Here is a 22,397-nt window from a genome sequence, read left to right on the forward strand (position 1 = left end):
GCTGGTTTATTCACAAAGCATTTATACTTTATATACCTCCACAAATAAAAATTCAAGGGTGTGATATCACACGATCTTGGTAGCCAGTGCACTGGTCCGAGACGAGAGATAAATTGCTCACCGAAAAGGCGACGCAGTAAATCCATTATTTCACGGGCAGCATGGCAAGTAGTACCGACTTGTTGGAGAGATTGTTGTGGAGATGACTGGTTTCAATTTCCGGTATCAAAAAGGCATTTATCATGGAGAGATAGTGTTCGCCATTTACTGTTATATTGGCGCCAGCCTCATCTTCAGGGAAATATGGGCCGATGATTCCTCCAGCTCCAAACGGTTGTTTTCAATGGAAGTAATGGCTGTTCTTGAATGGTTTCGGTTTGCTCTTCAGCTCAAATATGGCAATTTGATTATTGACGTAGCCATTAAGCCAAAAATAGGCTTCATCGTTAAACATCATAAGTTGGCCTGAGCGCGCAATGAACACTTTTCACAGAACGTCGATTTTCGTAATACAATTGTACGATTTGTAAACTTTGTTGAGGCGTAACTCTTTCCATGATGAAATGTCAATGAATACTGAAAAAAATTATGTACATATTTAGTTTGACAGTAGCCACACTTGATCTGTGGAAAAAACCCTTTTGGAAAAAGTACCTCCAATCTGATAACCCTTTATAAGTGCATATTACAATGCCTGCTTTCTCAACATTAACGCAAGACATATTTTTCCAGACTTGTTTCGTAAAGAAACAACGATTCACGATGTTAAGACTAAAATCCGTCGTCCAGAGCCTTCAGAAAAGGTTCTCGTACCATACACCATTGGTCATTACAATAGGTACGCTGCCTTTATATCTCGATTTCCTTGTGCCGAAGGTGTTAGCCTCAGTTTTTTGGGATACGAAAGGAATTTCGTTTGTGGAGTACTTGTAAAACAATAAATTCTGAATATTATTGTAACCTTTTAGATCAGCTGGGGGAAAAAATTCGTGAAAAAGACCCAGTTTGCAAAAGAATTCTTTTTCATCAGGCCAGTGCAACGTGTCACAAAAGCATTTTGACACTGGCTAAAATCTATCAATTATATGAATTTAGAATAGTTGGAGCATTCACCGTATTCACCAGGTTTGGCCCCTAGCGACTTCCATCTGTTTCCAGTCCTAAAAACGTTCATGCGTGGAAAGCGGTTTTCATCAAATGCTGAGACCATAACGGCTATGGAAGCATATTTTGCAGCCCTTTTAGATTCTCACTTCAGGTATGGAATTCATAAATTGAGATCTCGTTGGAACAAGTTTGTTGATGCGCAGGAAGACTATACTGAATAATAAAGTGTATTTACAACCATAAAATTGTGTGTTTTCTTACCGAACCGCAAAACTTATTGAACAACCTAGTATAGGAGAACAATGTTTCAAATTATAAAAAGTCATTTGATATCATAGAGCGGGCACAGGATCCAAATATGAAGATCGGCAGTCTAATTTACGATTTTACCACAAATTTGAGATCGCGAGAGTGATTGACGGCATCGACAATGCACATTTGCATTCAATTAGAAGAGGTTGTTGTTTTAACATCAATGCATTGATACTAAGTTAAATAATGAACAACGAACACATTCTGTACATGTAATTATCAGAAAAGGTTATTTATTCGAATTCTTTGCAATAGTTTATAATATAACTCATTCGTATCATGTCTAGATATTTCATTTTTATGTGAATGTATGTACTATATATAGTTATGTATGTATGCGTCATAGATTTATGATTTCAGCAGTTATGCCCGAAACAAATGATTAAAATGACGAATAATTATGCACTTAATTCAAGAAAATATTTATTGTGTGTTAATGAAGACCCTGGCGGCGTAGAATGACCTAGTAGACCAGCCTCCATCGTATATTGTATAAATAAATATGTGTGCCGATTTAAAAGTGCAAAATTATATTTAAACTATCTTACTTCCATTCATATTTGCCCAAAATTCACTGTTAATGCATAATCGTGTCTTGATGTTTGAGAACGTCTTCGCTTTCCCACGATATTTCGTATATTTACGAAAAACATAATAATAAAAACAAAATAAAGCAAGTTTAACATAGTTATTTTTTTTTTTGTATTAATGTTTTTAACATATTTCATGTAAATGTGGTTAATTTTTCAGAAAAACATTGTGAACTCATAAGTTTCTGCTCTCTATCACAAAACCGCCATATATTCAAAAAGACATATTGTAAATGTAATCGTTGCACAAATACATATGGTCTTTAAAATACAAATTTTTAAAATTTTCTTTATCGCCTCTTTTTCATATTTTGCTTCCATTATAATCGTCTTAAGCAGAAATACACATAGAAAATTTCACTGCTTCACTGGACTTCATTTGTTTGCAGTACCAAACAATTTTGAATTTCTTTCGTGTTACTTATTAAATTGCATATTATTTCTTTTTTTTTAATATCTTATTTTAATTATAATTCTTTTGTTTTTTCTTCACTTGCTTCGCTGCTGTATCAAGCGATTTACTTCTTTGTCATAATTTTCAAATATTCCAAAGCGTTTTGAGCAGCCTGTTTCTGTGCGTCAGCTGCTGTTGGTCCAGAGCCATGACATACGCCGACTGGCAATGTTGAAAGCTGCACTAGACATTGGCATTGGTCAGTGAAAGTTTTCTCTTCAATGTCAACGTATGTGACTTCAAACTGATTTTCATTGGCAATCTCCGACAACAATTTCACATAATCAATTTTGGGTCCTTTTAAACAAGTTTTCTGAAAATAGGCAACAAAAAAATTGGTACGAATTGATACAAATCATGCAAATTAAATCTTTATATATAAATGAATGTTTGTCTGTATGTCATCGATGAACTCAAAAACTACTGGACCGATTATTATAAAAATTGGTATATATATGTATTTTTCCACGGAGAAGGTTTGAGAATATGCTAATTGATACCACTCGCCACCAGGTGGCACTGCAGAGTAGCAACTTCTGCCACGTTCAACCGATTTTTTTGAAATAAACAAAATCAATAAAATGGTTTAGAATGAATTGAATATTTGTATACTAATTTTTCTTTAAAGTTATTTTTCTTAAATTTATTTTAGTTGTTGGCGTAGCAACGCGCGCCGGGTACAGCTAGTCTATTTATAAATTAAAGCACTTATATAGTAGATTCCTATAAAAAGCTACCAAAAAACTCCACAAAGGTTCATGATTCAATAATAGAAGGTTGTGTAAATTTTGACAACTGATTTCGCATGCTATGTACTTAATCCATTGATGCAATTTGCTAAGAGCGATGTTGAGAAGGCGGAGATGTATACCGCACATCTACAGAAAACATTCCAACCACATCAAAAAATCACATCAATCATTCCAAGAAATAGAACATTTCACTGTAGAAGAAATTGCAGGTGAAATATCAAAATTAAACCAAAAAAAATCCCAGGCTATGACCTAATAACGGTTGAAGTACTGAAAAAACTACCGAGAAAGGCCCTAAACAAATTGACTTCCATCGCATGCATCGAGTTCCTGTACATTCCATTGCAATGGACTTGGAAAAGTTTCGGAGATAATAATGATGCCCAAGCCTGGCAAAATCCCTATCAAAGTGTCTTCTTACCGCCTAATTGCCCTATTACCTATAATGGGAAAACTTTTTGAAAAAATATTCGCTAAACGTTTGAAAAATATAATTATATAAAAGCAGCAAACTGATTCCTTCACATCAAATCGGCTTCCGTGAAAAGCACTCAACAATCGACCAAATACATCGGATCGTCTACACTATAGAAGAGACCCTAGAAAACAAGTCTGTTCGGCAATGTTCCTTGACGTCACTCAAGCATTCGACAAAGTCTGGCACGAAGGACTGCTTCATAAACTGAAAAACTTTACTACCGCCACAATATGCAGCACTATTGGAATCGTACATATTAAATAAATATTTTAGAGTAAAACAGAAATTGGCGGACTCAGGCGTTCCGCCAGGCAGTATACTGGGACAAATTCTATTCCTATTGTACACATCGGATCTTCTCGTACCAACTACGTGTAAAGTTTTGCTAATGACACTGCCTATGTTGCCCCCTGCTGCAGAGCTCTGCACCCACTACCGCCCCCGGAGGCGCGGCCGCCCATCACCATCAGGCCACAACAACCACAGTGGATTGCGCAGCAGGTCCAACGTACACAACCCCACGCGTCCCTCACCCCCCGGATTACACAGACCTCACCGAGAAGCTTCAAGCTTCTCCAGTTTAACTGCAACGGACTTACGAGTAAGGTCGACGAGATAGTTGACTTTATGAGCCGGCACAGTATTAAAATAGCTGCGGTCCAAGAAACAAAGTTGCACGCCAGGTCATCCCTGATCACCAGGGATGGCTACAACGTGCACAGACACGATCGCGAGCGAGACAAAGGTGGTGGCCTAGCGTTTATAGTCCACCACACAGTGCAGTATCGTCTCATCGATGAAGGAATCGACCGCAGGGACAGCACCTTAGAATGTCAAGGCATAGCTGTCCGGTCAGGCGATTCCGAGCTCGAAATATTTAACGTATATATACCCCCTGTCACCTGCTGCCCGGCAGGATATCACCCTGATATAGGTGCGCTCATCAGAGGTGAAAACCGCATCACGATCTTTGGCATTCAAGCCTGCCAAATGATCGTAGGGGACAGCAATTGGCAGAGCAGATAGACGACTCGACATTCAGCACTGTGAACGACGACGCCCCCATCAGGGTAGTGGGCAATTGTAGCAGCTCGCCTGACCTAACAATAGCTAGCGCGGGTCTGATAAATAGCATAACGTGGCGACCTATGCTATCGCTTGCATCAGACCACTTGCCCATTATCGTCACGATTGAGAGACCTGCCGACTTCGTTTCCGCGAATCACCGGTCCTATTTTAACTTTAAAAAAGCTAATTGGGCCGGCTTCACGGAATTCACCGAGGACACCTTCGCCGCTCTTCCCATCCCCACTGATGTGCGCGTGGGCGAACGCGCATTCCGCAAGGTGCTCACAGCTGCTGCGGCTCGCTTCATCCCAGCTGGAAGTTATAAGGACATCCGTCCTCATTTCCCAGCAGAAGCAGCCAGTTTAGCGAACGAGCGTGACCACCTACGCCAGGCCGATCCCGGGGATCCCCGCATAAGGGATCTCAATTTGGAGATCCGGCAACTGGTAAATCAACATAAGCGGACTAAATGGGTTGAGCACCTGAAGACTTGTAACCTCACCTCCGGTGTGAGCAAGCTCTGGTCCACCGTTAGGTCCCTGTCGAACCCGACGAAACACAACGAAAAGGTGGCTATCACCTTCAACGGTTGTACTTCGTCGGACCCGAAGAGATGCGCGAGCTATTTTAGCCGGCTGTTCATACTGCATCCTTCGGGCGACAGAACCAAACGTCGTGTTACCAGAAGGCTGCACAAACTGACGAACGACAGTGCGCCACTTACTTTCTCCGGTGATGAGGTTCAGGGGGCCATCAACAAGTCGAAATCATCGAAAGCCATTGGCCCTGACGGATTAAACGCGCTGATGCTGATACATCTGGGACCCCTGGGAGTAGGATACCTCATAAGGGTCTTCAATTTGTCCCTGGCCACTCTCATCATCCCTGACAAGTGGAAAGCAGGGAGAGTGGTCCCACTACTGAAACCTGGGAAACCCGCCAACCAAGGGGAGTCTTATCGGCCGATAACTCTCCTTTCCCCAGTAGTGAAGACACTTGAAGCCCTCCTACTCCCCCTCTACACGACACACCTGGCCCCAGCCCCACATCAGCACGGATTCCGACGAGTGCACAGCACCACCACTGCACTCACCGCCATAAACGCCCAGATAAATCGCGGGCTTAACCAAAACCGCCCCTGCGAGAGGACTGTCCTAGTAGCGTTGGACCTAAAGAAGGCTTTCGATACAGTCAGCCATTCCACGCTACTAGATGATATTTATCAGTCGACACTCCCGCCAGGGCTGAAGAGGTGGTCTGCGAACTACCTGAGCGGTCGGCACTCGTCAGTGATTTTTCGAGATCAAATATCAAAGCAGAGGAAGATTAAGCAAGGCGTACCGCAGGGTGGTGTCCTTTCACCCTTGCTTTTTAACTTCTACATCTCGAAGCTCACCCAACCACCAGCGGGAGTTTCCCTGATCTCATACGCTGACGATTGCACGATAATGGCGTCGGGCAATGACATCGATGGCCTGTGTTCCAAAGTGAACAACTACCTCACCGACCTTTCTCGCTTTTTCACTGCGAGGAATCTCCAACTTTCCCCCACCAAGTCCACGGCGACCCTCTTCACCACCTGGACAAAGGAGGTCAAGCTGTCCCTTAAGGTAAAAGTCGACGACACATCAATTCCGACTGTAAATAACCCCAAAATTTTGGATGTAACCTTTGACAGCTTGCTCTCCTTCTCTGCGCATACAACTGCAATTGCCACTAAAGTCCAAAATCGCAACAAGGTCCTCAAATCCACTTGGGGCAAAGACAAAGAACTGTTGCTTTCGACATTTAAGGCAATTGGCCGGCCGGTTCTAAACTATGCTGCGTCTGTCTGGTCGCCTGGAACTAGTGATTCGCAGTGGACAAAACTTCAGACATGTCAAAATACCGCCATTCGGACAGCGACCGGGTGCCTCCTGATGTCACCCATCCAACATCTACACAACGAGGCACAAATGCTCCCAGTTGCGGAGCACAACAAATTGCTCAGCAAGCAGTTCCTGCTGGGGTGTTACCGCAGGTTTCACCCCTGCAGACACCTGCTTGAGCCTGAGCCGCCTCCCAGGCACGTCAGGAGACACCTCCTTGACTACGTGACGAACTCCAGGACAAAACTGACCGAAACCTACTGGACCGGACAGTATTTAGACAGTCAATAAACGACATTCACCGGGAGACCGTTACCACCTTCATGAACTCCCGTCCTGTGAATGCCGTAATCGGAGTCCAACCACCTCCTATCGCAGATGAAGAGCTCCAGCTTCCCCCGTGAGACTCGTGTAACATTGGCACAATTACGTTCTGGATATTGTAACAGGTTAAACTCCTACTTATCCAGAATTGACCCCGACATACCAAACACATATCCGGCATGTGAAGGTACCCCGCACGACACTAACCACCTCTTCACATGCCCCCTCAAACCGACTCATCTAACCCCCCTCTCCCTCTGGACCCAACCTGTCGAAACAGCATGTTTCCTGGACCTACCCTTAGATGAGCTAGACGAAGATGACCGATGATATACTTACACTGACAGGGCTAACTATGCTGTTAAAACAACAACAACAAACAAATTTTGATTTTGATATTGTACTATCGAAACTGGCAAAAAAAATATTATTCACAACATTTTGTTGTGGCAAACAAATTGAATTATTTTATTAAAAAAAAAGAAACAACTTGAATTATAGGAAATCCGTTTCCTTGCCAGCATGTACAAACCACAAGTCTTAGTAATTTCTTTAGGAAGACGAAAAATGCCAGTGCGCGCATTACGACAACAAATTTATTTTGCTTCACAAAGGCCCCTTGAAATTTCAAGAAATAGATTTTTTTGTTTTTTCGATATTTCGAAAGTATCGCATCTTAAGAATAGACTGTGAAATTTTCATGTGGAAATACCTAATATTATAGCTTCTACAGCCCATTAACTAGGTAGAGAGCGATTCGCGCGCTCTTGTACCTCAAATTTTAAACTCATTTATCTCGAAACGACTTTTTTTGGCCTAGTGTTGTCAAAAAACAAAAAAATTATTCGAAATTTTAATATGTTTTTCACAACATCTATGACTATCGCTCGTACTAGAATCATATTATTATTTCGCTTTTTTTTTATTAAACAACTAAAAGAAAAACTCGATTTTTAGAGTATCAAATTCAAAACCGCGCTATTTTGTCAATTTTTTCCACCCGGGACACAGCTACAGTCATACTGATTAGTAATTTTTTCAGTTCTTGTGTTTCAGATAAATATATATATAATTGGGGCGTACACCCTTTTTGGGTGTTTGGCCGAGCTCCTCCTCCTATTTGTGGTATGCGCCTTGATGTTGTTCCACAAATGGAGGGACCTACAGTTTCAAGTCGACTCCGAACGGCAGATATTTTATGAGGAGCTTTTTCATGGCAGAAATACACTCGGAGGAGTGCCATTGCCTGCCGAGGGGCGACCGCTATTAGAAAAATGTGTTTCTTAATTTTGGTGTTTTCACCGAGATTCGAACCGACGTTCTCTCTGTGAGTTCCGAATGGTAATCACGCACCAGCCTGAAACTGTAGGTCCCTCCATTTGTGGAACAACATCAACACGCACACCACAAATAGGAGGAGGAGCTCTGCCAAACACCCAAAAAGGGTGTACGCGCCAATTATTATTATTTTTTTTAATGGTATGACAATAAAACCGTCATCTGACCCAACTTTTTCAGGTACAGACATATCGGCTTAGGTGAAATTCATTATTTTTTGTTTTCAAGAATGGCTTAAAGCCAACAATTTTTCTAGGATTCCACGTTTAGTAAATATTTAGTCGATGTTAGATTTACTGGCTTGTTGTCATTATTGTAACCGCATAAAATATTGCCAATGATTTTTTAGAAAAACCGGCTGAAGTGACAGTGCGTGGCTCTGATTTATGGTCGCTCCGGTCGAACCGACTAGAAACTCAGGTAGCAAATTGAGCTGGATGAAGCCTATGCAAAATAACCATCTCTGGACACTTTTAAGTTAATGGCAATAAAATATTTCCCTAACAACCGTTATTTATATCCGAACAACGACTGTCACTCTAGCATCATTCCTTAAAGTTCGAGTATCGAGAATGATTCATGGTCCAACATAAGCGAAAAATTAAAATGTTAGCAAATTAATTAATATGATATACCTATAAATATAAATAATCGTATACCTAAAATAAATAAATAATAGCACTCCAGTTTTAAATACAGTGCAGGGTTTCTTAAGCGGACACCTAAGGGACTGAAAAATTTGCCCGTATAAGAAAAATATTTAAAAAAATTTCTTAAAGATATGTGGTATGTACTGAAAAGTGTCCGCTTATGAGAGGTATCCACTTAAGAGAAGGGTCCGTTGGAGAGAGTACACCTTGCATAGCCATTAAAGTAATTCTTATTAATCACACATAAAATAAAACATCGCTCATAATTTTTTTCGTAAATGATGCTGAAGTGACATTCCGTCGCTAGATTTAAGTCTGGGTCGTTCCGGTAGCGTAGAATATACTGTCCTGCATTTTCTTTATTTTTTATTTGTATTGTTATAACTCTTATCACATAAGCTTCTCACCTGTAACTTGAGTAATTTCTTTCCAGTAGCATTTTTAAGTGTTTTGTGGAACTGTGAGACCTTATTACTATGCTGGCTGGTTAAGGTGGGCACAGTGATATCTTTCAAATCACCATAATAATTTGCACAGTTACGATTCTGTAACGAGAAAACGAACAAAAAAAATTCTCTTAACAACTGGTAAAACATATGGGTATGAACACCATCACTTATTGTATTCATTCAAATTAAATAAATTTTTAATGTTCAGAACTTTACAAATCTAATATGGTGACTTGAAATGTATCAAACCATTTTTTTGTATTTCTGTTTTTTTTTAGTATCATATTTAAAGAGTTTAAGACTTACGTCGCCATCGAGATCGACACGCATTGATTCACATATCTGATTGTTGTCCAATGGGTTTTCTTGTAGACGTGTCCACATCTTATGTGCAGCCAGACGTTTAGCGATCTTCTTGCTTTTCCCTTTTCCCACTTCACGATAATTAAGGATTGAACAGGCAATGGTAAATAAACGCTCATGCGGTAAGCCAACCTCTGTTTCAGTTTCGTAAGTTGGTGGTGGCCAGCGACGTGACATGCACATCTCCTGCAGCCAGCCAATCGGATTTCCAACTATTTTATCGGCGCCACTGTAAATAAAATGTTGTCGATTATAATTGTTACTATTTTTTTCTTTTTAATTTTTATATTTCTATCGTTTCTACCAGAAAAAAAAATTATTTTAAAATGTACATGGTGTTCAACTTACTCGCCGCTTCCAACTGCGTTTACGTTGGCGTCACTGCCGGCGCTTGTAGCAGTAATGCCGCTAGAGGCTGTACTAACACCTGCACCGGCGCATGCTTGTGCAGTATCGGGTAACTGTACACCAGTTAATTTATCAATTAGTGCACGTGCTGCTGAATGCTTAGCCTCTTTTTTGGAGCGTCCAGCGCCCATAGCCGTGAAGGGCACATCCTTGTCATTAAACGCGACACGATAACGAAATGTTGGCTCATGTATGGCACCCTCAATTTGCACCAACTCATAATTGGGTGTAATTCCCCGACGACTCAAGAGCTCTTGTAGAATGGATACTGGTGTCTTCATAGCCAACCCATTACTATCGGTCTGAAAAGAAAAAAAATCATATTTATGATTTTCGTGGTTTACTCTTAAAAAAAGCAATTCTAATTGACCCTTAATTCCGTCTAATAGAACCGAATATTTGTTCAAAACATTAATATTTAATAACATCAATATTTGAACATTCCCAATTGTCAGTAAAAAGCTTAAATATAACTCCTTTGTTAATAATATTATTAGCAGGAGCTAACTTAATCCTAAGAATATTAGCTTTGAATTGAATAAGAACTTTGAATTTTTACCAATTTCATTGATTCTTCAATAGCTAACTTGCTTGTTGCAGCATTTAATTCAGAAATCTTATCCTTTTTCGTTTTAATGGATCGCGAAGCCAGCTCGATTTTGGGAGTTTGTATATGACCATTTGTTATGTTATCTATATCTGTGGGCACTGCCGGACCAATACCATCATACTGACGTCGAGGTGCGAATCCGCTCTGCTGCTGCGGTTGATGTTCATTTCCCTGAATATTTTCCATTTTTTCGTTTATTTTTATTTTATTTGTTGTTTTTTTATAGTTGAATTTTTATTTTGAAAATGCCTAGAAAAAAGGAAATAATGTACTAATGTCACTCATATACATACACTCGAACAAGAAAAATCGATATTCTAAATATTAGCTAGAAAAAAGACAACACAAAACCGATAACTTTGCATAACTGAACATATATTTATATGAATAAAAAAAGGAATTACCTATACGTAGTGAATTGCACTGATTTTTATTTAAAAATAAATTATAATTTGCATTAAATTTATCTTCAAATAAAGAGCAGCAAAATCCGTCCCCACGAAACGTAGAGAAAAAGCGAACTTCAAGAAAACTTTTTCAAAACGTTCCGACTTGGACAATGTTACCAGACTCACAGTTTTCTCTGTAAGCTTTTGACAAGCTTACAGTTTTTTTTTTAATTACCTCGTTGTGTGAATTACAGTTTTTCCGAAATTTCAGGTTTGAACGAATTAATCGAAATATGTTCTGTTCTTTTTTTACCTTTTCAGAGATCATCATGAATTATGCAAAGACTGATAACAAAATTTGATTTGAAAAATGGATCTTAAGCTAATAATACGTTTCCACCAAACCAAAATGGATTTGCAAATTTTTGATTTGAGCGAATTTTCAACTGTTTTCACTGTGTGTTTGATGGAAATGGTGTATACTAGGCATCTCGACACTAAATTTTTGTTTGCTTTAATGGTCAATTTTAATGAAATTGCCAATCGAGACAGCCAATTTAATGAAGTAAGCAATTTATGTCATGAAATATTGTAAGTCACATTGGCAGCATCTTTGGTAATTTTTGTTTACCAGATTGTGCATTTCAAGGCGCATCTGGAGAAGGTGGTGTGATAAGAGTAGTTGATTGCTTGTTCTTCAACTCACCCTTAATTTACAAATGCCAGTAAAACGGCATAAGGGAAAGTTGTTGGTGTGTTGTAAATGCGCAACAAACCAATTTTATCTATTTTTTTCATTCATTCCATTTTTCTATTCTCTTTCCCCTGAGAGCTCTAATTTTAAAAAATGTTGTTGCTCGAATGCTACCACTTTAAATAGATTCGCGTGGGTGCATTTCCTTTCTTTGTAAAAAGGATTCACCCAGAACTTCGTCGTCCTTTTCCTTCACCTTCCTCTTAATCCAACAATGCTTTGAAACAATCAAGAGCACGAGCACAAAATATTACCTTACTAAAGTTCAATCAAATTTTATAGTTGTTATAAAATGAACAATTGAATGTAGAGATATACATATGAATATAGTAAGGAGCACCGTTCTCTCAATTCTTCAGCCACATTTTTTTAAGTATCCTAGTATTATAAAGCTACGGCGACACACTCATGCATTTGCTGTCCAGCAGCTTATATGTGTGCGTGTCGGGTGACACACGTACTTATTTCGTGTCACACATACTTGTTGTCGGCTTTTGCATGATGAAAATCAAAAATTTTAGATTTTTTCGCGGGCAAGCGTCATGCACCCGACACGCATACGTATAAGCTGGTGGTTAGCAAATGCATGAGCGTGAGGCCGCAGCTTAAGGTCTGTCACAAGAGAGCACGGTGCATAGAATACTAAACATAGATCATCTATGGTTAGGTTCTCAAGTATATTAGCAGCCAGAACGTGTCACTTAATATGAGCCAGTGTCATATATACTCAAACATCAGAGGTGGTAGACATTGACGTGGCCTTGTTGAAATCCTTCGTACCAGATGCTGACACCTCCCTTAACTACACCTGGAATGAATTCACGTCCGGGTGCAGGATAAGGAAAGAAAAAAATTTAAAAAAATAATCATCTATCCACCGGTTAATCATGCGAAACTACGTAAAAATCCTCAAGTAATCCCAATTCAAGACATTGTTCAGTGTGTATGAACCTAATAGTAGGTTGTGAAGCAAACTCACAAAAAACTACTTTGTTACCTACATTCTATATTACCAGTCTAGAGGGCGGAATATAGTCTAACTTAAACCTACTCTTGTTTGTTACTAACAGAAAGCAGAAAGTGATTGATTAAGCTACGAAATTATGGCGCGGTACAACAAAGGATGCCACTACATCAAAGATGGCATAATCACCTATTCGATGAATTTCAGCTAAGAATTGGCACTTCCCAAGTTCCATTCGTAATTTCAGAAAGGTGGACTAGAAAATGTTTGGTATGGTTTTTGAAGCGAGAATATCAAAAACCCATATCCTAAGCCCAAAACTCTCAAATTATTTTACCCGTAAGGGTATGAGTACTTTGATTGGCCGTTTTGAGAAAGTACAGTATGTATGTTCGCTAAGAGCGCACGAAAAAGTGGTCTCTTGGCGGAATGCTAAACTTATCAAATTCGAAATATGCTATTAAAAACTCAAAAAGAGAAGGACTGGTCTGAATTTCATATTGTATAGAGGAAATATAAGAGACAAATTCGTTCAACGAAATTAAGGTCTTATAGAGAACATTGACAACATAAAAGAGTCTGCCAGGCTGGACAAGGTACTTCTAAAGAACCGAACGGTTAGGCTTGATTCTGTCAGAAAACCTGATATATCTTATTATCACTTCGCATACAACACTCTCTTGGAAACCCATTTTCCGGACCGCGGTTTGACTCCTGACGCAATCAAAGATATGGGAATGGGCTACGCGACGTAATGAGCCACCAGACCAAACAGCCTCTTTTGCCAACTTTAAGTGAGCAGGGCCGCATGGTGTGTATCCGCATATGCTTAAGTGTGGGGAAGATAATCTTATGGCGCTCTTACAGAAGTTTTTAGAACTTGCCTGCCATTCGGTCACGTCTCCACTCTTAGGAGGAAAGTCATAGTGGTCTTCATTTTCAGCAAAGGATGACCATGCACTGGCTAATCCGTGTGCAATCCTTCATGCTGAAGAGTCTGGAGCGCATTGACAAAAAGTAAATTAGGTCAAAGGTTTTGACCCCCCCTTAGGCTTCACGAAAATGCATTTCATGCAGTTCTGCAGATCGACCCTGCATGCCCTTATGACATTGATCGAAGTGGGGCTAGAAGCGGATGAGTACCCAATGGTAGTATATACAGGTATTGAGGGGATTGTCGACAGGCTCTGTTTCTACGTGTCTTTAGGATCAGGATAATCATATCTAAAACATTGCTGACTGGAGGGAGGTAGGGAGAAGCTGCCGTCAAGATGTGATATTTGGTAGAGCACTCCCTATTAAGAGAAATGCAAAACTTCATTCACATCCAAACTTGCGCAGATGGTGTTTGTGCACTATCAACCGGAAATTCTCTCAGGGAGATTTGTGCAAAAACACAGAGGATCCTAAATCATATTGATTATTGGTACACCTTAATGTCTGCAGACACATGATAGGCATAGGTGGACAGCCATTTGTTGGTAAAGAGAAAATAAGTGCTGGGATTATGCCATGGATTGAGTCGGGTAAATGTACTAAAGCGGAGTTTCAGATATTGCTGGGTCAAATTGAACTGAAGCTTATAACCGCATCTGATCAGTTCAGCTTGACTAGATTAGTGAATCGGCACAGGAGCCTTTTGTTAATGCGCATTATTTAGCAGTCCATTGAGGTGCATATAAAACTAGGTGTTCAAGTGTTTGATAATATTCCCATAACAGAAATTAAATTGTGTTTGGGTCATACATCGAGCAAATGGTTTAGACACCAAAGCAGCCTCCTGCACCATCGATTGTGTTAGCCCTGAAGAGCTAGATAAGAAAATAAAGAAGTTGGGGAAAATTGATCAAGTTCGAGATTCACCCGTTCGATCAAAAGAGCAAGAGATCATTGAGCAGATATTTGTAGACATGTATTTTCGGGATGATTAAGGGCATTATGATTATGGATTCATCATCAGTTTCAATGTATAAGAAAAGGATTTCAAGCAACGTCTTTCTTTTACGAAGAACTTGGAGTTCCTCCGGAAGGCTTCGGTGCGTTGTCATCGTACTTTTCCTAATTTATCTCACATTACTTTACTGTGAGACCGTCGTAGCCGAATGGATTGGTGCGTGACTACTATTCGGCAGTGCGAAGGTTCGAATTTACGTGCATGAAGCAGTAAAGAGTGTATTTCTGCCATAAAAAATATATTAACAAAAAAAAAACCATTAGCTGTTCAGAGTCACCTTAACACTGTAGGTGTTGTGAAACAACATCAAGGCACACGCCACAAATAGGAGAAGGAGCTCAGCCAAGCCCTTAACAGAAGTGTCAAGAAAAGACAATTTTTTGTTATTTTTACTATGAACTGAGGTATCTTGTCGGAGTTCGCCTGGTGATATGGATAGCCGTGATGTGCGTATTTGCATTAGCCGGCTCATATGCATCTAGCTTCTTAACAAGGGCTCGTGCCTGCTGTACTCCCTTCTACCCCTACCGTGCTGCTTAGAAAAGTTGAGCAGTCTGGACAGCGACAGTGCACATTTTCGATGGAAGTCAAAAGCTCAGTACTTAATGGGACTTATTCTGATTTAGTTAGAAAGGTCCAAAAGGAAAGAAAAAATGTGAAACTTGTAATTTTAACCCAAGAATGGCAGACATTTTTTTATCCCTTTAATGGTAAGCATCGTCTATGATAACGCATTATTTCTTCTTTAGAAAAACAAAGATTTTTTAAAACAAAAGCAAAAGCATATTTATTATATCTTTCGTAACATAAGTTCAAGATAACATATTAAAAAAATAATATATGTAAGGTTTATGGCTTAGAAAACGTTTCCTGAACGCCAAAAGTTGCTGATGTATTGTCACTTACGAAGTTTATATAGATTTTTTCATTCTGTACGAGTATATAATTAGTCCTGCAATAAGTTCTGTTACAAGCCAAGTCCGTTATAGATATCAAATTATAATATTTTTTTTAATGAAGTTAGTTTTATTGAATCATGTAAATTTTCATTCGAAATGGTCACCATTTGTTAAGCCTTCAAACAATTAGGCCATTCAGCTATTGCAGCACGCACGGTTTCCATGGATATTGACGTCCCTGCTCGAACCAAAGATTGTTTGATACTCTCCAAATTTGTGTGGGATTTTCGACAGGTCAGGTGTTCCAATTTTGACCACAAACTGTAGTACAATGGATTCAGATCTGGACTTCCTAACGGTCAATCTTCTGCGGCTATGAACCCAAGAGTATTGTTTTTTAGCCACTGCTGGGTGGTTTCTGCCTTATGGGCTGGAGCGGAATCTTGAATTTCTTCTCCATTGAAGAGAGAACTGCTCAACTGCTTCACCACGCCTTCTAAGACATCCTCCTGGTACACTTTTGCCCGGGTCTTAACTATTTTTCGCAGAAATGAAGAGATGTAACACCTTAACAAGCCACTCCCCACCAAATCATTACGGAGACTGGATGGTGGCCACGTTGAACCCTTGGAGCAACATTTTTCGCGTCTTTAGAAGATTTAAAATAGATTTTGTAGTTTTGCTTATTAAAAACTTCTTCAACAGTGATAATATTCTCATCTGTGAAAATAAAATTTGCATGGCCATTGACTGCGTGCCACCGAAGAAGCTGCTTGCATCTCTCGAGTCTAATTTTCTTCAAACGCGTTGTCAAAAGATGCCCAGTTGAGCAACGGAAGGCTTTCATGGAGATATCATCTCTAATTAGTCTTGACATGAATCGGGTCGATACATCCATTTCCTTGGACATGATTTTCTGCTTTCTAAGTGGAGTTCTGCGAAATCTTTCTCGAACGGCTTTTATGGCTGCACTGGTATAAACCACGCGTGGGCGACCTCTCCTTTTTCCATCTGTCACTTCAGACGTTTAGGAAAACCGATTGATCGTACGGCAAACAAACTTTCTCGATATATTAAGTTTTTTCAGCAATTTGTAAATCTCTCCTTAGCTCCCCACTCCATCGTTAACATACGAAATTTGCGACGAAACTGAATATAATTCATGAGTAGACAATGCATACCAAGGCGAATTTATTACAGGTGACAGCAAACACATATAAGTAAAACCCTACATGTATTTGTTGTTGCGTTTGGTGTAAGCATCATGTCAAAATCAGCAAGCAAATGTAAACATACGAATGTAAACATACCAATACATACAAACAAAGCATATCATTTTGACGTAAGCCATACCTACGGTGAAAAATTCAGCTGGGTGAATGCTGTCACCTTATTAAATCCACCTTGATGCATACGAACAAAAGCAATAATAACGGAATTTTTTCTGCGAATTTGTTCTCGCTGTATGTATTGTAAAATTTGTCATAGAATTTATGGCAAGACTAAGTAATTAATTACAGCGCGTTCAATCCTTTACTTTTGGCAATCACAATTTCGGTGTAAGTTTTGTTGCTGATTTTTTTTTATTATTCCTTCCTCTCTCTGCTGACTCTCTCGACAAAGAAGAATCTCGTTGCACAATTCCCCACTATTGCTCCGTTAACTTTCATATCATTCAAATGCAATCCAATGTTTCTGCCATTAGAATGTTGTTGTTTGTGTTGTAAGTACATAAACATTCCCTATAAATTTTATTTAGAACATTCAATATCGGTGGAGGCACAGGGAAAGGTGAGCGCCCTCCCCTTAAAAACAAAAACAATTATAATATTCTTGTTGATCATATTGATAGAGTTACATAGGCCGAGCATAAATCCCGGTCGATCAAGAAACAAAATGTCGTAAAATATGGTACTCGAAGAAAATAACCTTCTTTTTTACGACTAACATAATTATTTGCTATAAGTATTTCCTTTATTTTGTATTATAGTAAATTTATACAGAATGTTTAAATTTTTGCCGTAGCATTAATAATCGTCGATTGCCACGGATGCGTACTGTGCATATCCCAATATCTCATATTCGGCTTAAACCATTTTCACATTAGTATTGTTGCATCAAAGAATGACTAACACAGTTCCAATGCAAAAGAACTTAATAAATGATAACAATTCGTGTATGGGAATAAATTTCTTAATGTAAATGTAATATTTTTTTTTGTGGTATGGTAAAAAGAAAGTGGACAGCGGTTGACTTAGTCATCGCTTAAAAAGTCCTCATCTAAATTAACATCTGTCGTATCAATATTATCGTCCAGCGTTACACCCTCAATTTCTAGATCTAGCTCATCGTCAATGTCATCGCCTTCGTTTTCCAGCCCATCTGATGTTTTATTTAATGCAGACGCGGCCGCAGTGGAAGTGGCTACAACAGTGGCCGCCGATTCGTCCTCAAAGTCATCATTTTTCTTATACGATTGCGCAGCTGGCTTGCTATTGCTTTCGAAAATTCCACGTTGCTCAGCTGCATGCATTTCCTCAATGGGATTACGCTCAATATTGAGGGGTAGTTTGGCGGCAGTGACAGCTGGTACTTTTTTGTTTTGTGTTTTCTCCAAAAATTCTTCCACGCGCAGTGCCTCACCAAGTCCAGGGAATAGATTTTCATATTTGGCAGGATCGGCAAGTGATTGGCCAGCCTTTTCGTTAAACTTGGCCAACTCTTCACGCCAAAGTTCCACTACACGCGACATTTGACTGGGAATGTAAGTGCGTGCAAAGAATGCCGCTTCGGGTAAACGATTTGTCTCGATTAGAATATCAAGACAGCGTTGCACATCAGCTCGTACGAATGACGAGAGGAATGCAATATTGTGGCGACCTTGTTTGGAACTGCTTTCGGCTACTTCTTCCAACATGTTTTCATCGCCTGAAGATGTTGCCAACAGTAAAAGCCCACTGAAATCATTTGCTTTCTGCATGCACTCTTTGACAAGCTGCATGTTATTTTTGCGTGATGCAACATCAGCTAATTGAGACCACTTTTGAGGATTTTCTGCTTCGCGCGCTAACTTCAACGCTACATCTAATTCTCCAATTTGCAAGGCTAAATCGAATTTGTGATCGGGATCGGTGGAGACCTGCAATGCTTGCTGTTTAAAGCCCTGTTTTTCCAAGAAATGAGCGACTCTTGTGCGATGCTCTTTAGGCACAGTGGGTAACACAACGTCTGCCCGCTCGAAATCCCGACGCATAACCGCTGTTTGGTATTCAAGTACAGAGAGCAGAAGTGAAAATGAGATGACGTTAAGCTCCTTATCACCTAAGTACAGGCGATTATCTTTTGGCACGTAGCCAAGCAAATACATTGTGCGATCCAAGTGGGATATGGTAACAATCTCACCACCAACACAGTAGTTGATGCGGTTTACAGAATTTGTATAAATAAAGCAGTCGCCTACCCAAATTCCGGTCTTTACTACCTCATTGACTTCACCTGAAAATTAATTAGAAAATTAACACAAATTATGATTTTTATTTTTATTTTTACATACCCAACACATCGAAGGCACTTTCTATGCCATCATCTTCGAGTACCTGCTTGCTCTCTAGAGCAGCTGCTATAGCAGCTGTGTCTACTGAGAGTATAAAATAAGATTCATCGGTAGCAAGACAGACTAGAGTGCCAGCTTCATTCCAAAAAACATGCCGGGGCTGCACTTCGATGCGACGCACTAACTGCAGTGTTTCCCAGTCATAAAACGCCAATCCAGATGATGTTTTTACACCAAACAAATAACCTCCATATATACTTTCTGCTCCGTATTCGGGGGTGAAGCTCTTACGTTCCTTAAAGTTGCGGAATAGACGTACTGTTCCATTATTTTCTCGTATGGCATACTCATTGCTCTCTAATGCCCAAACGAATTCTTGGGCAGACCCAAATGCTTTATTACGCAAGGCCATGGATGTGTAAATGATGTATTCTCCATCGCCACATACTACAACAAAACGGCCATTGGGATTGTGCGCAATAGTTTGGGGATAGATTTCACAGGCACCCATATCTTTAACGGCAACTGGCAATCGTTCACCATCTTTTATTTCAGTACCATCAGCCATTGCTTTTAAATTAACCTGTAAAAGTAAGTTTACATTTAATAATCTTTATATTTAATAAGTTAATTTTGTTTTTATTATTACATAATATCATGACAATCTGTACCTGCTGCATTTCAGAATGCTTAGCCCAAATAATTTTTGAGCCGATTACATCCATTGACATTGCTGGTTCTTCTCGCCCGACTTTTATTATAATTGATCCTTCATCATACCCTAAGGCAACGTTATTACTGCCGCGCATACATGCGATTGTCCAAACTCGTTCAAATCCATAGTTGAGGCAAGTCTCCAAACGGTAGGTGCCCGAATGCCAAATTCGAACGGTGCCATCCTCAGAACCAGTTAAAACTATGGGCAACTCTGGATGAAAACAGACCGCCGATATATTTTGCGCATGCCCCTCCAATGTCTGTACACAAGTTTTGTTTTGATAGTCCCAAATCTTGACTAGTCGGTCATCTGCACCAGAAATCAAATAGGGTTTATCACCTCCATGGTAGTAGTCGATGCAGTTGATTCCTTTCTCATGCCCTTCAAGAGTGAAGTTTGCGAAGGTTGAGCCGAGTTGCCAAACCTTTACTGTTCGGTCCAGTGAAGCCGATGCAAATGTGTTATTGTCTTTCGGATTAAACACAATCTGCATAACATAGTGCGTATGACCCTCAAACACGCGTTGACATGCCCACATTTTTTCCCAATTCCATAACTTTATAAGCATGTCATCTATATTGGAGAACCTTTTTTATATCTAAGAAATCACATGTATAAAAGTATTAGTACTTACCACTGCTTGTCAATATAAGCGGTTGCGTCGGGTGAACGGCAATGCATCGTAGATAGTCCGAATGCGCCTCGAACGAATGTAGCTTTTCAAGAGTGTTATAGTTGAAAACACGTATTTGCATATCATCGGAGCCTGTTATGAGCCAATTTTTTCTAGCCACAAAACGTCCGCAACGTACTGGCACATCACAGACTTCGAAATCTTTTACTAATTGTTGATTCTCATAGTTCATAATGTGTACGTGGCCATTGTAAAGTGCACACAACATCCATGGTTCTGATGGGTGCAGATCAACACACTTTACTCGATCAGAACGCGAAGTTAGCCGGCGTTTTATGTCCAATTTAAGAGGCATTTTGTTAAAAAGAAGTATAGAGTTCACTGTTTAAAATATTTATGAAATTAGCATCAATTTTTATTAAACAAATACTACCGCAGCCAAATCTTTCCCCAATGGCTCATATGAAAAAATTCAATGACGTTTCTACATAAAGTGTATGTCAAATTAGAACTGAAAAACGGAACTGCCAACATTGAATTGAACAATGTGACTGCGCGTATAAAAGGCTTACGGCTCATCTTAGTTATTGAACAGATATGGGCCGTTGCAAAACATATTTTGTAGGCGTTTGAAGACTTGATATACCCCACCTCAAAAGTTTTTAACTGGAGATTTTTTTCAGACAATATATTGCCAACAACTTAAGGTGACGGTAACATCAAAACAGCTTATGACGGCAGTGCACAAACAGATAAATACAATACCAATACCAATACAATACAATTAAAATCATGTATGTACATTCAGCTTTAGTTTGCGGTAAACGAGATTCCGCTTGCTTTCAACTGCAATTTTTTGTAGTTCTAATTCCGTAATATCTTTTATTTTAGTAACATCAAGTATTGTAACTTCATTTCGCATTACAAAAGTAAGAAAAATGTAGAAATTGTTTCAAATAATTACAGTAATGAAATGGAGTGACGCATTGCAGATATTTTATAATTAATTTAGTATACCGACAATGTGAATACCTTTTCAAATTTGAATTTCAAAAGTAAGAACTACAAGTCTATCGTCCTGAAAACAAAAACAGCTTCTCTTACTTCTAAATACGGTTTTATTTAAAATGGTTTGTTATGTCTTTTTCCCTCGTAACGTTTAAATAACGTTTCTAGCTCAGCTTCCTTTTGAGTTTGCTGCCGCTTGCATGTTGAAGCGGAAACACCAGTCAAAACACTTCCCAAATCTGTGTGTTTGTAACAATGTTTTGCAGCTTATAATGAAACGAACGTATTACAGTTTAAACAAGCAGTGATAACATATTACAATTATCTCACACCTAAACCTACTAACCCATGGTTTCGCTTTGGTGGAAACGTATTATAATAGCGGTTGTCCGTCGGTAGACAATGGCAAATCTCCGAGTGTAATTTTGCCCTGAAAATGATAATCATAAAAAACCATATGCCGTTCAGAGACGGCGTAAAACTGCAGGCCCCCTCCATATAAGAGAAAAACAAGTTGAAGAAGGAACTCGGCCAATTTGTTTTGTTTATTTGGTTTGCATTATTATGGTTTATGACGTCAATAGCGAAAAATGAAGTAGCGGTTTTCGGAAGACGCCACCTTTAGTTTCTATACACCGTGGTTGTTGTTGTTGTTGTAACAGCATATGGCCTCTGGTCACGCTCCAGCATGCTTGTCCAGCAGGCTTATATGTGTGCGTGTCGGGTGCTTGACGCTAATATCTAAAATTTTTG

The 22,397-nt window shown here is 39.4% G+C and overlaps 2 protein-coding genes across 3 annotated transcripts; both read right to left on the reverse strand.

The window, feature by feature from the left end:
- Window positions 1-1,621: 1,621 nt before the first annotated feature.
- Window positions 1,622-11,309, reverse strand: LOC128863628 (interferon-inducible double-stranded RNA-dependent protein kinase activator A homolog). Of its 2 annotated transcripts, XM_054102876.1 has the most exons (6): window positions 11,176-11,308; window positions 10,721-11,020; window positions 10,102-10,463; window positions 9,697-9,982; window positions 9,349-9,486; window positions 1,622-2,776 (listed from the first exon to the last, which is right to left on the reverse strand). In XM_054102876.1, the coding sequence occupies exons 2-6, from the start codon at window positions 10,955-10,957 to the stop codon at window positions 2,528-2,530; spliced, it is 1,272 nt and encodes a 423-aa protein (XP_053958851.1). In that variant the 5' UTR covers window positions 10,958-11,020; window positions 11,176-11,308; the 3' UTR covers window positions 1,622-2,527. The 2 variants fall into 2 exon arrangements, with proteins under 2 accessions (XP_053958851.1, XP_053958852.1); XM_054102877.1 differs by lacking the exon at window positions 9,349-9,486 and having other exon boundaries at window positions 11,176-11,309.
- Window positions 11,310-17,683: 6,374 nt separating this feature from the next.
- On the reverse strand, window positions 17,684-21,146 carry LOC128863090 (coatomer subunit beta'). Its single transcript, XM_054102019.1, has 4 exons — window positions 20,637-21,146; window positions 19,956-20,575; window positions 19,285-19,867; window positions 17,684-19,226 (listed from the first exon to the last, which is right to left on the reverse strand). The coding sequence occupies exons 1-4, from the start codon at window positions 20,989-20,991 to the stop codon at window positions 17,986-17,988; spliced, it is 2,799 nt and encodes a 932-aa protein (XP_053957994.1). The 5' UTR covers window positions 20,992-21,146; the 3' UTR covers window positions 17,684-17,985.
- Window positions 21,147-22,397: the final 1,251 nt, after the last annotated feature.

The sequence above is a fragment of the Anastrepha ludens genome, chromosome 5, assembly GCF_028408465.1.
Source record: "Anastrepha ludens isolate Willacy chromosome 5, idAnaLude1.1, whole genome shotgun sequence".
Taxonomy (NCBI): Eukaryota; Metazoa; Arthropoda; class Insecta; order Diptera; family Tephritidae; genus Anastrepha; species Anastrepha ludens.

Bases quoted from the DNA above. Each gene is read 5' to 3' on its own strand.
- LOC128863090 (XM_054102019.1), bottom strand. From the start codon at position 20,991: ATGCCTCTTAAATTGGACATAAAACGCCGGCTAACTTCGCGTTCTGAT. The intron at 20,576-20,636 runs GTAAGTACTAAT...TCTCCAATATAG, and splicing joins GCTTATATTGACAAGCAGTG to ATGACATGCTTATAAAGTTA. The intron at 19,868-19,955 runs GTACAGATTGTC...TTACTTTTACAG, and splicing joins AGCATTCTGAAATGCAGCAG to GTTAATTTAAAAGCAATGGC.
- LOC128863628 (XM_054102876.1), bottom strand. From the start codon at position 10,957: ATGGAAAATATTCAGGGAAATGAACATCAACCGCAGCAGCAGAGCGGA. The intron at 10,464-10,720 runs GTAAAAATTCAA...TTTTCTTTTCAG, and splicing joins TTGAAGAATCAATGAAATTG to ACCGATAGTAATGGGTTGGC. The intron at 9,983-10,101 runs GTAAGTTGAACA...TTTTATTTACAG, and splicing joins AACGCAGTTGGAAGCGGCGA to TGGCGCCGATAAAATAGTTG.